General features: G+C 47.5%; 1 protein-coding gene across 9 annotated transcripts in view; it reads right to left on the bottom strand.

Annotated features, from left to right (window-relative positions):
• Positions 1 to 212: 212 nt before the first annotated feature.
• The window catches only part of IRF2 (interferon regulatory factor 2), a 78,843-nt gene continuing 65,899 nt past the window's right edge, over positions 213 to 13,156 (bottom strand). For all 9 annotated transcript variants that reach the window (XM_055315663.1, XM_055315667.1, XM_055315661.1 and 6 more), the window contains 3 exons: positions 10,394 to 10,558; positions 2,891 to 2,937; positions 213 to 1,568 (listed from right to left, as the gene is read on the bottom strand). In XM_055315663.1, coding sequence (XP_055171638.1) covers positions 1,260 to 1,568; positions 2,891 to 2,937; positions 10,394 to 10,558 — 521 coding nt within the window. In that variant the 3' untranslated portion in view covers positions 213 to 1,259. The remainder of the gene's footprint in view (positions 1,569 to 2,890; positions 2,938 to 10,393; positions 10,559 to 13,156) is intronic.

The following is a 13,156-nucleotide window of genomic DNA, read 5'->3' as shown; positions in this document are numbered from 1 at the left end:
GAGAGCTCACGGAAAACGCACAGCTGAGCGCCTGGCTCAAGGTGAGCACTAGAAAGAGGAGGCCATTCCGTCCTCATGGTAAGAACCTTCCAGGGTTTCTTATGGTTGAAATGGGAGTAAGTTTGGGTCCCCAAGAAGCAATGATCCTTTGCCAGCCGTGTCCCATGGTGGTCCTCTCAAGTAGACACAGACAAAGTCAGGCATCATGCCCATTAAAAATTTAACTATATATCATATTCATTTATTATCAATCCACAGGATAATTTGATTGCTACATGAGCTCATAAAAGCTTTTTCACCTTTACAAAATTAAAAAAAAAAATGTGCCACAAGGATGTAATAACAACTGCCGATAAACAAGAAAAGGAATCTTAAAATTATAAATTTGCTGTAGAAAAGATAAAAAACAATTATATTTTCTTTAGAATTTTACCTTGAATAAAATATTCCCCTGTATAAAAAATAAAAAAGCTTGCTCTGGTTAGAATTAGAATATTTTTGTCTTCAAATCTGGGAATTTGCATAATATCTCATGATAGTTTTCCTTTGTACCGCGTGGCATTCAAGCACAGCAGATTAGATTTTCTTTTTCTTTTTTTTTTTTTTTTTTTAAAGCAGTCTTAAAAAAATGGGACATCTGTGGAGAAGCTCATTTTCTTCTTCTCCTCCTCAGGGATGTGGAACACAGCCTCTGCGGGGAGGAAAAGGAGGAAATGAACTGGATGGGCTGGGCCGGGAGGCGGGACAAAGGGCCCAGAAGGGGGGTCGCTGAATGTGTTGAGAAATAGAGCAAGATCACAAGAAGAAGGTCTATCTGTAAGTGCTTTAAGATAAGGTGCAGAAGCAGACTGCAACGTCGCTAGTACTGCCCTATGTACATATTCACAAGAATAAAAAATTCCAGCTAGTTCACATTTTCTCATCCGTTCTGAGGCATCCACTCCACCATGCTGGCCTTGACCGCAGGCAATGCAGCACCTCGCTGCCCGTGTGGGTGTTGGTCCTATGACGTCCTTGAACTTGAGGGAGCAGCCCTGGGAGATCCAGCAGGCTCTAGAGATACACGTCTACCAATGGGCTGGAGTCCTGAGTTAAAAAGAAGCTCCAGTACTGGAGTTGGACACAGCAATCAATGTTCTATTGTCAAGGCTTTTTCCCTTAGATTTGTCTAAAATGGGTGTCAGAGAGAAAAATAAAATACAAACAAACAACAAAACAAAGCCAAGAAATCCCAACAACCACCAGGGGAAGTCAAAGGCTTAACAGCTCTTGACTCGGGCCTGGGTGATATCTGATGTTTTCTTGATGACGCTGGCCCGAGTCTCCCGGTCTGGCCGACTGCTGCTGGGCGCTGGGGTCACGGAGGGAGGGAGGGGGAGGTCTGGTAAAGTGGGCCATGAGCTGTTGTAAGGCACCGGACAGCTCTCCTCTTTGATGGTGACCTGGAGGTCAGGTTTGTTGGAAGTAACGAAGGTCGCCATGCTGGGCAGCAGGTAGGTGCTTCGAGTCCCCATGTTGCTGAGGTACTGTTTGCCTTCAATGTTCCTCTTCCTCCAGTGGGGTCGTCCCTTTCAAAGAGAAGAAGCAAGATACAGGTTTGTTCTTGGCCTTCAATCAAACGGCTCTTTAAAAACAAAAATGCACCACTATTCCCACGTGTCAGTGTGTTAACTGAGGTTCTTAGGAGGCATGGAATGAACAGAAGCTTAGCGACTTGACATCCCTCAACTGAGACCCACACCCGGCTGTGCACATCCCAAGCAATGGTTTCTCTTCCCCTTTTTTTTTTTTTTTTATCAATTCCCATTTGCTACCTCCCAGAAAAAAATGGCCAAAACTGTTCTATGAAGGCAGGAAAACAAGGCAGGAACTTGGTTTCTGGTTCCGCTCTCCTGCAGGCCCCCCAGCCTGATCATGAGGAAGGTCTTAGGTCATCATGGCTGGTTTGTCACAGAGTCTTGCTTCCTCACTCATGGCCCAATCCAATCTTTTGAGTCAATCTGCGCTTTCCGAGAGAGAGGGAAATGAGGAACTCGGAGGGTGAATGCCTTTCCACAGCGTTCAAATGGGTACAGCGTAGAGCTCCAGCGTGCCAAGCAAACAGAGGGTCTCGGTGGGGAGGGGTGGCTACACTCCAAAGAAGGAGCTGGAATTTCTGACCTTGAAGAAACAGGGTTGGAATGTATGTGAGCATCTACACTTCCTGTCTTTTCAGAGTTCCTGGACTCCACTTGAAGTATTTCCTACACTGAAAAATCACGACGTGAAACACCCATTAGCCAGTCAGTCTCTCTCTCTCTCAAACACAGACACAAAGCAGGCGGTTACAGCCATTTCCTGCCATTGTGTGAGCCCAGCCTAGAGCAGGGGAATAGGGAGCAGGCGACTGCGAATCCAGACTGCACGCACACCTAGGCTCTGGGCACGGATCACAGAGGAAGGGGACTCCGGGTAAACATGGAGATGCTTTTGCTCAGCACTTGCTGCCACCTACTTCCGGTCACTGCTTTTGGCCACTTGTACCAGCTGTTTCTGCCGGTGAACTAGGATGTTGAGAGTGGTGAGCACCTCAACAATTCCTGGCCTCCACTCCGGTCTCTATTTCCTGCCGTCATAGCCTCTTTTTCTAGTAGCAACCTCTTCCTCTTTCCTCCCGTTCAGTTCCCAGAGATTAGATTTATAATTCAAAACCCAAAAGTACGGTAATTTTCATGTTGTGTATATTTTACGACACACACACACAAACCCCCACACCCACACACAAACTCCTCCAGTAGAACTCGTGATCAAACGTAGAGAAACTTAAGGAGCAGCAAGGAAACCGAAGTGCTGGTGGGAAAATGCTTCCCCACAGCGCCTGTCGGAGCCAGGTGGCGGCCGCCATGCTTACCTCGACGCTCTCTTCATCACTGGGCACACTATCGGTAGTTTCGCTTTCTGTTCACAGAGAGAAAAACACAGGGCCATCATTCCTGCCGCTCCAACTGTTGTGTGGCTCAGGCAGTGTTTAAAAAAATATATCAGCACTTCTTTTTTGTTGTTGTTCAAAAGGGAAATGGGTCAGTGAACTCATGATCTTCACCCTCTTTGTGCAAAAGGTCAAACAGACAGTTGTACTCGGGAGATGCTAGAGTGGGTTGTCCTTCTCTGATTTTGGCCCTTCAGTCGAGGGTCGCTTGCTCTCCAAGGGCCAGGCTATGTGTTCTCATGGCCCCTACCTCCCAGGACTGGGGCCAATCTGCCCTCTGCTCCCCAGGACCTCTGCTCACTCCTGTGTCCACCTCACCCCCTTCCCTCAGGGCTGCTCTATCCACACACCCCACTCGTGCTTTCTTCCAATCCCTGTCAGGTTAGTTCCATTTAAGTCCCAGCCCAGAGCCTCCCTGGAGCACCCCCGCTTACTCGGGGCCCTCCTTTACCCCATATCCCTTTCAGACTTTTATCCTAGGTTTACAAAGTTGCACCCTCCACCTGGGTTGCTGTGGTGGACAGATTCTAGGGCAGCTCCCGTGATCCTCCTCTCCTGCTGTTTCCTGGCTTGTTGGGATTCCCTCCTCTGGAATGCAGGGGGGGAGGGGACCTGCGACTTGGTTTGAAGCAACAGAACACAGTGAGCGATGGATGTTTGCGACTATGTTAAGTAAGCCTGAATCCTGTCTCCTGAGGAGACTTTCTCCCTTGTTGGCTTTGAGGAAACAGGGAGCCATGTTGGGAAGGTTTCCATGACAAAAAGCCAACCAAACAAAAAACAACCTAAAAGCTGCTTCCAGCCAACAGCCAGCAAGAAACTGAGGCTCTCAGTCTGACAACCTGCAAAGAGCGACATTCCACTCCAAACCACATTCCACTCCAAACCACGTGAGCTTAGAAGCAGACCTCCTCCCCGCCATTCCACCCCGATGCCGGATGAGCAAGTAGCCCTGGACCATACCTGGACGGCAGCAGGGCTGTGCAGGCAACGTGCGGAGCAGAGAGCCCAGCTAAGCCATGCCTGCACTCCTGACCCTCAGAAACTGGGCTGGGATAATACATGTGTGTTGTCTTAAGCCACTGAGTTTGTGGTTCTGTTGTTACGCAGCAACAGACAACTAATTCGGTTACCATCCTGATTCGGTCTGCCCGTTGGGAGACGCGGAGCAGGTTGCCTAACTTCACAAAGTGCAATTTCCTCATCTGTAAGATGGGAGTATGAATGTCTTCCGAAGAGGGTTAAGTGATGAATCAGTGTGAGGATGTGTGGGAAAAGGCCTAGCACAGGGCCCGGCCCACAGCTCGAGAAATGATAGCACACCGTTGTCCTCAGCTCGTCAGCCTTGCTCAACCTTGGATTTGCACAACACACTAGATTAACAGAGTCAAAGTTAATAGCCAGCGATTACACATCACCTGTACATAGAACGCAGGATTTTTTTTTTTTTAACTTAAAAGAACCTAATTTTTTAAGTACAAAGTTTTTAATTCTTTAAGAAAATTGATGGTGTGCAGCTCTTCAGTGTTGACGGCATTGAGAAATGAAAGCACCAGGGGTAGGGAAATACACTGCCCCTTAGAGAGCTCTGAGTCTGGGTCATTCCTTTATAGACAAGGGCTAGAGAAAGCATGATAGTGAACAAAAGAGAGAGCCTTGGGCTGGGGCCGTGTCGGCACCTTTGCACGCAGGCCTGGTTAGGCCTCACAGAGATCCTCAGCTGGGAAGCAGCTCCTATCACCCCCCCTTACGTAGAAGGGCTCATGTGTGCTCCAGCACCTTCTACCTCTTTCCATCCCAAACCTACAGAGCGACTGACCTCCAGTCTCATATCTGGCCAGTGGCAAAGCTGCGACCATAGGGCTCCAGCCCACATGGAGCCCTTTTGACCATTCGGAGCACTAGCCCCAGAGCAGGATCTCTATGAATTAAATAACAAATGGATAAACTGAGCCACAGGTTCCTCCCTTAAACAAAGCAAGTGAGAATGCTGACCACACGAGGCCTGCCCTGGAGCCTTTTTCCACACAAGGTCAGTCACTGTTTTCCAGCGACATCTCCTGGGCATGAGCGATCCCCCCCAGAGCTGGCCAGGAGCCCCTAGAGCACAGGCCTGGCCTCTCCTCTTCTCAGGCTGAGCAGACTTCCCCAGAGCACCCCCAGCTGGAGCAACAGCCACCCGGAGAAGGCTTTGCCTGGGCTGATGATGACCCTAGCCCTCCAGACAAGCTGACAGTACCAGGAGGCCTAAGAAATGCTTCCACCCCGAAACAAGTGAAAAACCCTGCTCTCATAATCCTCCGGCTAGCTCAGTATCCCAAGGAGGCAGGGATCAGTATCGCCGCTCCCAAGAAGAATGAGGAACAGAGATATTGAGAAACCTGCCAAAGTTGTGGCCTGAGTCAGCAGAGAGGAGAGAAAACAAAACTGCACGTCTGATTCCAGGGCTCTGGGCACCGAAACACAACAGCAGCTCTGCTTCCTGAGCGCTCCTGCTGCTCCGGCTGAAATTTCAAGATCCCCTTTCCATTTTTATGCTCAGCTTTCTCGGTGCTCTAAAGCCAGGGTTTCTCTTCCTTTCGTACATGTCTAGACCCCCTTTGCTCCTAATTACCTCCCAGAAACGCCATCATCTTCTGTTCCTGTCTCCCTTCAAATAGAAACAAACACACAGACGCCAACGGACATGTGTTGGGGGGAGGAGAGCTGGAAATATGTGGAAGCCAGCAGTGGACACCAGGGTTCTGGGATTCCAGCACAGCCCCAGCCCCAGCCGCGGGAGGGCCAAGAAGACGCAGCCCCTGGGTGGACTGCTTGGTTAAGACCTTTGCAGAGACCATGAACGTGATCAGAACGTTCACTGCTCTCATGAGAGACCCCCCAACCCTGGGAAATGAACAAGGTGGGAGGATGGGGGGACTGGGTGATGGGCACTGAGGGGGGCACCGATGGGATGAGCACTGGGTGTTAGGCTATATGTTGGAAAATCGAACTCCAATAAAAAAATATACAAAAAAAAAAAAAAAAAGAAAGTTCATTGCCCTTAAGCATCCAGTTTTCAAAACTTCAGGAATCAGTTTGAGACGAGAAAAGCCATCCGTGTTCTGATCTGAAATTTTCAGCTAACGCAAATCTTAGTGGAGAGCAGGGCTTCTAAAATAAGATCACCTGCTTCTGAAGTAACCCTAAAGACTCTCCATTATTAGCAAGCTGAGATTTCTAGTTTTTATTGTTTAAAAGATCGGCCCTGTGCACCTGTGACCCAGGAGCAGGAGATGCCCAAAGCTCCGGCCTGAGGACCCGAAGACCCTCCTCTCCCGAGTAAGCACGGCTCTCACGGCTTCCCCGACGTCACTGGTTCACAGTGCTTTGTTGGGTGTCCACGGGCCCATGTCCCTCTGTCCCTTGGTTTTCCTTCACTGTTGTCATTCTCAAGATCCCTTCTTATATCACAAATGAACTCACTGCAGCTGCATATCAGCCTGCACTGTTATTTCATTTTCCCTTTCGATGAGTTTGGATTTGGGTTTTTTATTGGTTGTGAATACAACGGAATGAGAAAAAATTGGAGTCGCTTCACTAGCGCGGCATGACTGAGTGGAAGGTATTTACAGAGCAGTAACAGGTACATGAGTAGCTCCTTTCAACACTGTGGTCCCAGTTCCCCTGAAAGTGACTGGTGAGAGGGAAGGGGATCAACCCTTGGGCGGGTTGATCTCAGAGATCCTTCTTCCAGAGCTGTGGTTCTAGGAGGACACTAGTCTTACGTTCACACGCTGCTTCAGCCCAGTTTTTATTGTCAAACCACCTCAGGAACATTCCGGAGAGGGAAACAGGATGTTTAATGTTTAAGCCTTTTTGCATTCTGACATCTGGGCACATTTTCTGGAAGGTTCTTGTTCAACAAGTTTTATTAATAAGATTGACAAGAATTTCTTTCCCTCGATCCTTTCCTCAACTCACTAGGAAAGCTCAGTCAAAAGGTTCAAATCAGTCCTCTTCATTTCAAAGCACTTCTACCTTAGCCTCACCCAACAAAATGCAAGCCTGCTATGGTTTCCATAAGGGCCCAAAGTCTTACTGCCAATTGTTGGTCAGTCCACTCTCTGTCATAACCAATTAATCCTTTGTATTTTTTTTTCAAGATTTCATTCATTTATTCATGAGAGACACACACAGAGAGAGAGAGAGAGAGAGAGAGAGAGAGAGAGGCAGAGACACAGGCAGAGGGAGAAGCAGGCTCCATGCAGGGAGCCCGATGTGGGACTCGATCCCGGGACTCCAGGATCACGCCCTGGGCCGAAGGCAGGCGCCAAACCGCTGAACCACCCAGGGATCCCTAATCCTTTGTATTACGCTCTCTTCTCCATCTCTCGTCCAGCCCTCCACAAAATACTACTATGGCTTTCTCTTACTAAACCATCGATAACCTAGTAAAATCCTGGTGCCATACATACAAGAGGCAAGAGCCCACTATATAGCAGACTTTTAAAGATAAAACGACTCCACCGGAGTTTCCCAAGGTTGGGCTCGGGAGATCTCTCTCCAGGATGAAAGTTTTAAAAATCCAACGAGAATTTTATATTGTCTTAAAACACCCAAAGCAAGTACTTCCACTCAAAGAAACCACCTCTTTTCTTGCTCACCACAAAATTTAAACCATAGAGAAGACAGACTTGCAAAACGGAATGTGGTTTTGTAATACTACTGGATTATATTTCAATGATCAGGAAGGGTAAAAAAAAAAAAAAAAAGAAAGAAAAAAGAAAAATAACAAAACAACAGCCTCCAAATACCAGTTTCCTAAGCAAGTGAACGAAATGGTGAGAGGAAGTTGAAATTCAGTTGAATTTCAGTCCAAACAAAGGAAGCTTATCACAAAAAACAGACAAGCAGCCTCTCCTATCGGGGAACATAACGTAAGAAGGGTGAATTACAACCAAAAAAAGCTGCCTTTCGAGGCAGAATGTTATCAAATTCCTTGACCGGAAGACTTCAACCAGCCACTCCGTTAAATTTTCCTAACAGGTAAATTTCGGGTCTGTAAGTTCTGGAAAGGCAGCAGTGAGAAAACATCTTGGCTCCAACCGGTGAGCCTCACTCCAAAAGGTTCTGGAGAATTCAGACAATGAAAACAAGGGAGAGAACGAAAGGCCAGACTGAACAGCCAGGCTCCAACAAAGCTCCTGCTGCCTGCCAGCCTGGCAACTGGGATCCTTCTTTTCAAATCTATGCAAATGTCCTGAAAAGGGTAATGAAATTTTCATTTCTCTCTGCATGGATCAGCTGTTCCTGGGATTCTTCTGCAGAGGCAAAACGCCACTGAGGGCAGACCAGCAAGAAAGACGTCTTTCCAGAACCCTCGAGAAGGCTTCAGGAAGTCTTCAACAGATAAACAGAAAAGTCTATTCTAAAGCTCCAACCCTTGAAAAACAAAACACAAAACAAAAAACACCCAAACCCACATGGGGTGGCATCATGCCCCGCAGCAGCATGATGTAGAACAAAGTCACACATTTTCAGCCATAGCTATGTAAATATAAGCAAAGGAGCCTAGTGTCATCTCAACTGTAAAATTAAGGCATAAACAGGCTGCTTTATTCCACCCCCCCCCACTCCCCCCATCGTAGGCCGTGGATCTCAGGGCCGTGGATGTGTTCCCAACCATGGAGCCCCGTGGATCGTCCGGGGCAGCACCACAGTGGGAGGGTTAAGAACAGGCTTTTGGCACCAGCCACCTGTAGGCAGAGTCTATCTGTGTTGCCAATTGTTCTTCCCTGGACACACTGCTTTGCCCACAACTGGCCTTAGGTTCCTAATTTTTTTTTTTTTAAAGATGTAATAATGATGATACCCAGGCTGACAGGGTTCTTCTCCTGATAATTAAGCAAAGTCAGTGGATTCCAAGCAGTTAGCACAGGTCCTGGGGCACAATAAACAGACAACACACAGCGGTTATTTATCCCTGGAGCCTGGCAAAGGCCAAAACGGAACTCTGACACGTAGGAGCTCAAAGCGTGATGAGTAAACCACTAATGACAAGCTTATCCTGTTTGACAGATTATAAGCTTCCTGTAGCCAAGGTCTGCTCTCACATCCCTTTCGCATTCCTGGCATAGAAGAAAGTGAGGATCTTGAGGACCTTACGTGAAATCGGCCAATCACAGAAGGACAAACGCTGCGCGAGTCCACTCTCCTCAGTTTCGGAGAGTGGCCTAGTCCACAGAGGCAGAAAGTGGAGCGGGGGACTGCCAGGGGCTGGGGACCTGGTGTTGACTGGGGACAGAGTTTTAGTTTTGCAAGATGAGAAAGTACTGGAGCTGGGAGGCGACGATGGTTGCACAACAACACAAATGCAATTCCTGCCGCCAAAATGTGCACTTAAAAATAGCAAAAATGGCAAATTTTGTGCTATGTCCATTTAACCACAGGTTAAAAAAATAAGCTAAAGAGATAGAAAGCGGGTGTTCAGGCGAAGAGAAGGGTCGCTTAGTGGCTGACAATTCACAAAGAACCTGTCATTTGAATCAACCTAATTCTACTACTGTGTGCCAGTCACCAGAGCGTCATCCTAAGTGAAGGACGCTCTGTCTGGCAGCGCATAAAGGATCCTGGGAAGTATACTAGAGCTGCCTGTACTGACTCCTGATAGGGCCTCTTTTTTTCTTTCGATTTTTAACGTTCGCAAGCAATAACATTGACTCAGAATTTATATTTCCTAATTATCGAGTCTGCAGAAAATGAAATGGAGATCATGGGACAGTGTAAGACAATGTAATGGTGGCAGATGAAGGAGCCACCACTTTGTTGCGTAAGGATGGAAGAAACAACAGAATCCGGTTCTGATCCTAGGATTGTCTGAGTCAACTTCTGGGTTGTTATGGGGCACTCCCCCGGGGAATCAGATCTGGGCTCAGGCACCTGGCCTGATTAGAAGCTGTATTGAACTGAAAAAGAAGGGGAAAAAGTAAACATGTGGCTCGAGGTCTCCAGGTTGAGTTCAAGTCCTGACCAAACACTCACTGACCATGTTATGTTCCCTAGAACACATGCCTTCCCTTCCAGAAATTCTGTAGGAGCTGAAAGGGATGGTCTTCAAGGTTCGATCCAGCTTGGTCAAACTCAGATTCCACTGGAAACACCCTTCCGGATTTCTTATAATTTATGCAATAACATAGACTTCGACGAACTACTTCTCCCAAGAAATATTGTTAGTCATGCACGAAAAAGTTATGGGTGATCCGAGTAAAGAAATGCTGTGGCCGTGTCTTCTGAGAACAAAAGTACCCAAGAAGATGTTCATGGAGAAAACAAAGCAAGAATAATCCCCAGGATGGAGAAGTGAAGCAGGTGCCCTCCGCCCCCCGAAGGACTGACCCACACCCATCCTTGCTCAGCTCCAGAGGTTCCCTCCAACCCTCTTACCTGCGTAGGAAGACACGGGGGAAATCTGCAGAGGGTAGAGCTCACTCATGCTGACCGGCTGCTCATCACTCTCGGTGGTCACCTCTACAACTTGGCAAATGTCCGGAGGATTAGTGACAATCTCTTGATCGTCGATGTTGCTGTCCAGATGTGACTGTCCTACAACTTCAAAGAGATGACAGCCATCATGCCCTGATGCCTGACTCACGACTCTAGCATGCACTCTCAAGGAAGACAAGCTTTCCCCAGAGTTGAATCATCAGGAATCAGATTCTCAGCCACATGTCATCTGCCGTGAAACTGAAGAACAGCCTTAGCTTTGGGTTTATGTCTCCAGAGAAGCATCTTGCCAGTATCCTGCCTCCCGGGGCTATTTCCAGCATGCTGGCCAATGGTGCTTACACGTGGCAATGTCCCAAACTCAATCCGGTCATAGCCAAGCCTGCAGGACCAGAGGCTGCAGCCAGAGCTAGCCCCAGGGCCAGACAGACAGTGCTTTGAACTTGACCCACTTCTGTCCTCTGCTCTTCCACCGAAGGAAGGAAGCTGCCATGCTGTTTTCCAGGTCTGGGTCCACAGAGACATAATCAAATCTTACTAAGGAGAAAGGACCCCCCCAATCCACTCCACTGCATCATTTCCAGCTGAGGGTGCTCTGTTCGGGTTCCCAGCCCTTCCCTGCCCTCCGGGCACCATGACCACTGGAGGAAATATCAGAACGACGGAACAGAGCGGCCTAACACAGACCAGCCCCACCAGCTCCCCAGGACGCTGACAAGATGAATTCCCACCACCCCGGTTCTGGATCCTGCCTCGACTTGCTTTTAATTAAACTTTTCAGTTTGAGGTCATTGTAGATTCACATACAGTTGGGAGAAATAATAGAGAGATCCTGTGTCCCGTGTGCCTTTTATCTAGTCTCCTCTAATGGCTACATCTCAGAAAACTCTAGTACAGTATTAGGATATTGACACTGATAACTCTACACTGCTTGTTCAGATTTCTTCACTCCTACCTGTATTCCTCTGTGTGTAGATGTGTATCTACGTGTGTGTGTGTCTACATATGTGCAATTAAGTTTTATGCAATTTTATCACATACAGAGTTTCGCATGTTTGCCAGCACAGTCAAAATACAAAACAGGTCCATCCTCACAAGCATCTCCTATATACCCACCTCTGTCAGCCTCTCCTCCCCACCGTCTCTGACCCCTGACATCCACTCATCTGTTCCCCACTTCTATAATTTTTGTCATTTCAAGGATGTTTCATTCATAAATGAGCTCACATGGTAACCGTGGGAGATTAGCTCCCCCCCCTCAGTATAATTCCCTGGAGATTCATTCATGCTGTGTCTACACAGCTCCTTTCCGCTGCTGAGTACTATTCCATGGTGTGGATATACCACAGTCTGTTTAACTACTCATGCGTTGAAGGACTTCTGGGTTGTTTCCGGTCTTAGGCTATTCCAAATACGGCTGCCACGAGGGACATGGCACACATGCCATACAGGCTTTGTATGAACCTAAGTTTCCATTTCTCTGGGACCAATCAATGCCTAAGAGCACAACTGCTGGATCACATGGGAACTTCATGTTCCATTTTACAAGAAACTGCCAAACTGTTGCTTGACGTGCTATACTGTTTGACATTCCCACCAGCAATGTGTGGATGGTCTAATTCATGGTCATTCTTGCCAGCTTTTGGTGTTGTCACTGTTTTTCTACTTCGGCCACTCTGAAAGGTGTGTAGTGGTATCTCATGGTGGTTCTCATTTCGATGACCCTAAGGTCCTCCCCTACTTTCAAACAGAACTGACCTTATACTTCTGTTGGCCATTGGCCAAATGACATACCCCTAAAAACTGGCACTGATAAACAAATGGAAACAACAAAGGAGTAATAAGGTTTTCCCAAGGGCCTCAGAATACTTGGCGATCATAGTCAATGCTTTACTCACCCCTGTGTAAGTGATTTCTAACATTTCCACCCATGAGAACGACAGACAAGCCATCCTAATCCTTTTATCAATTAAGAAGCCCAGTCACAAAAAAAAAAAAAAAAGAAGAAGAAGCAGCAGCCCAGTCACAGAGAGGTAGATTCACCTCTCCGAAGGCACACAGTCCAGATTACGCGCAGTGCTCCCACGTCCCTCACATTTTCTTGACCATCAAGTTAGGCAAAAAGGCCTAACCACATTCCAATCTTCCTGAGAAATCTGCCATCGTGGACAAGTTCTTGTTTTAACTGCTCAGTATTTTAATTGCTCCAGGATTTTTGTTTATAAATGAGTTCCGGTTTTAATTGCTTTTTGGAGAGAGATGAAATGACTAGCACGAGGTGGAGAGAACATGACCTGATTCTATTCAGAGAAGGCTTGAGAGGGGAGTGAGAATTCTCGAGTTCTGGAACGAAGAGAGGAAAGGCACCCGCGAGGCTGGGGGAAGGAGATGTGGGGATGTGATAACCATCCACAAAGCCCTGGCATTCAGAGAGGAAGGGAAATGGAATGTTGTTTAGGTTCTCCTGGAGGGGATGAAATTAAAGAAAAGGACGACAGGCTATATATGGCAGGCAGACTCCCAAATTCTTATTTTATCCTTTGGACCGTACCATTTGAGCATGAAGAGCATCAATTATGTAGTTCACCAGACACAGACTGAGCACCGACATTGACCTCTCTCAGGTTTCTGCTGCCTCTTCTCCCACGGAAGATAAAACGGCAGGAAAACAAGATTTTCCCAAGTCCTAAAAGCAGTGGGCAG

This window comes from Nyctereutes procyonoides, unplaced genomic scaffold, assembly GCF_905146905.1.
Source record: "Nyctereutes procyonoides isolate TBG_1078 unplaced genomic scaffold, NYPRO_anot_genome, whole genome shotgun sequence".
Classification (NCBI taxonomy): Eukaryota; Metazoa; Chordata; class Mammalia; order Carnivora; family Canidae; genus Nyctereutes; species Nyctereutes procyonoides.
Note: the sequence above shows the minus strand (reverse complement) of the source record. Positions and strands in the feature narration are given on the sequence as shown.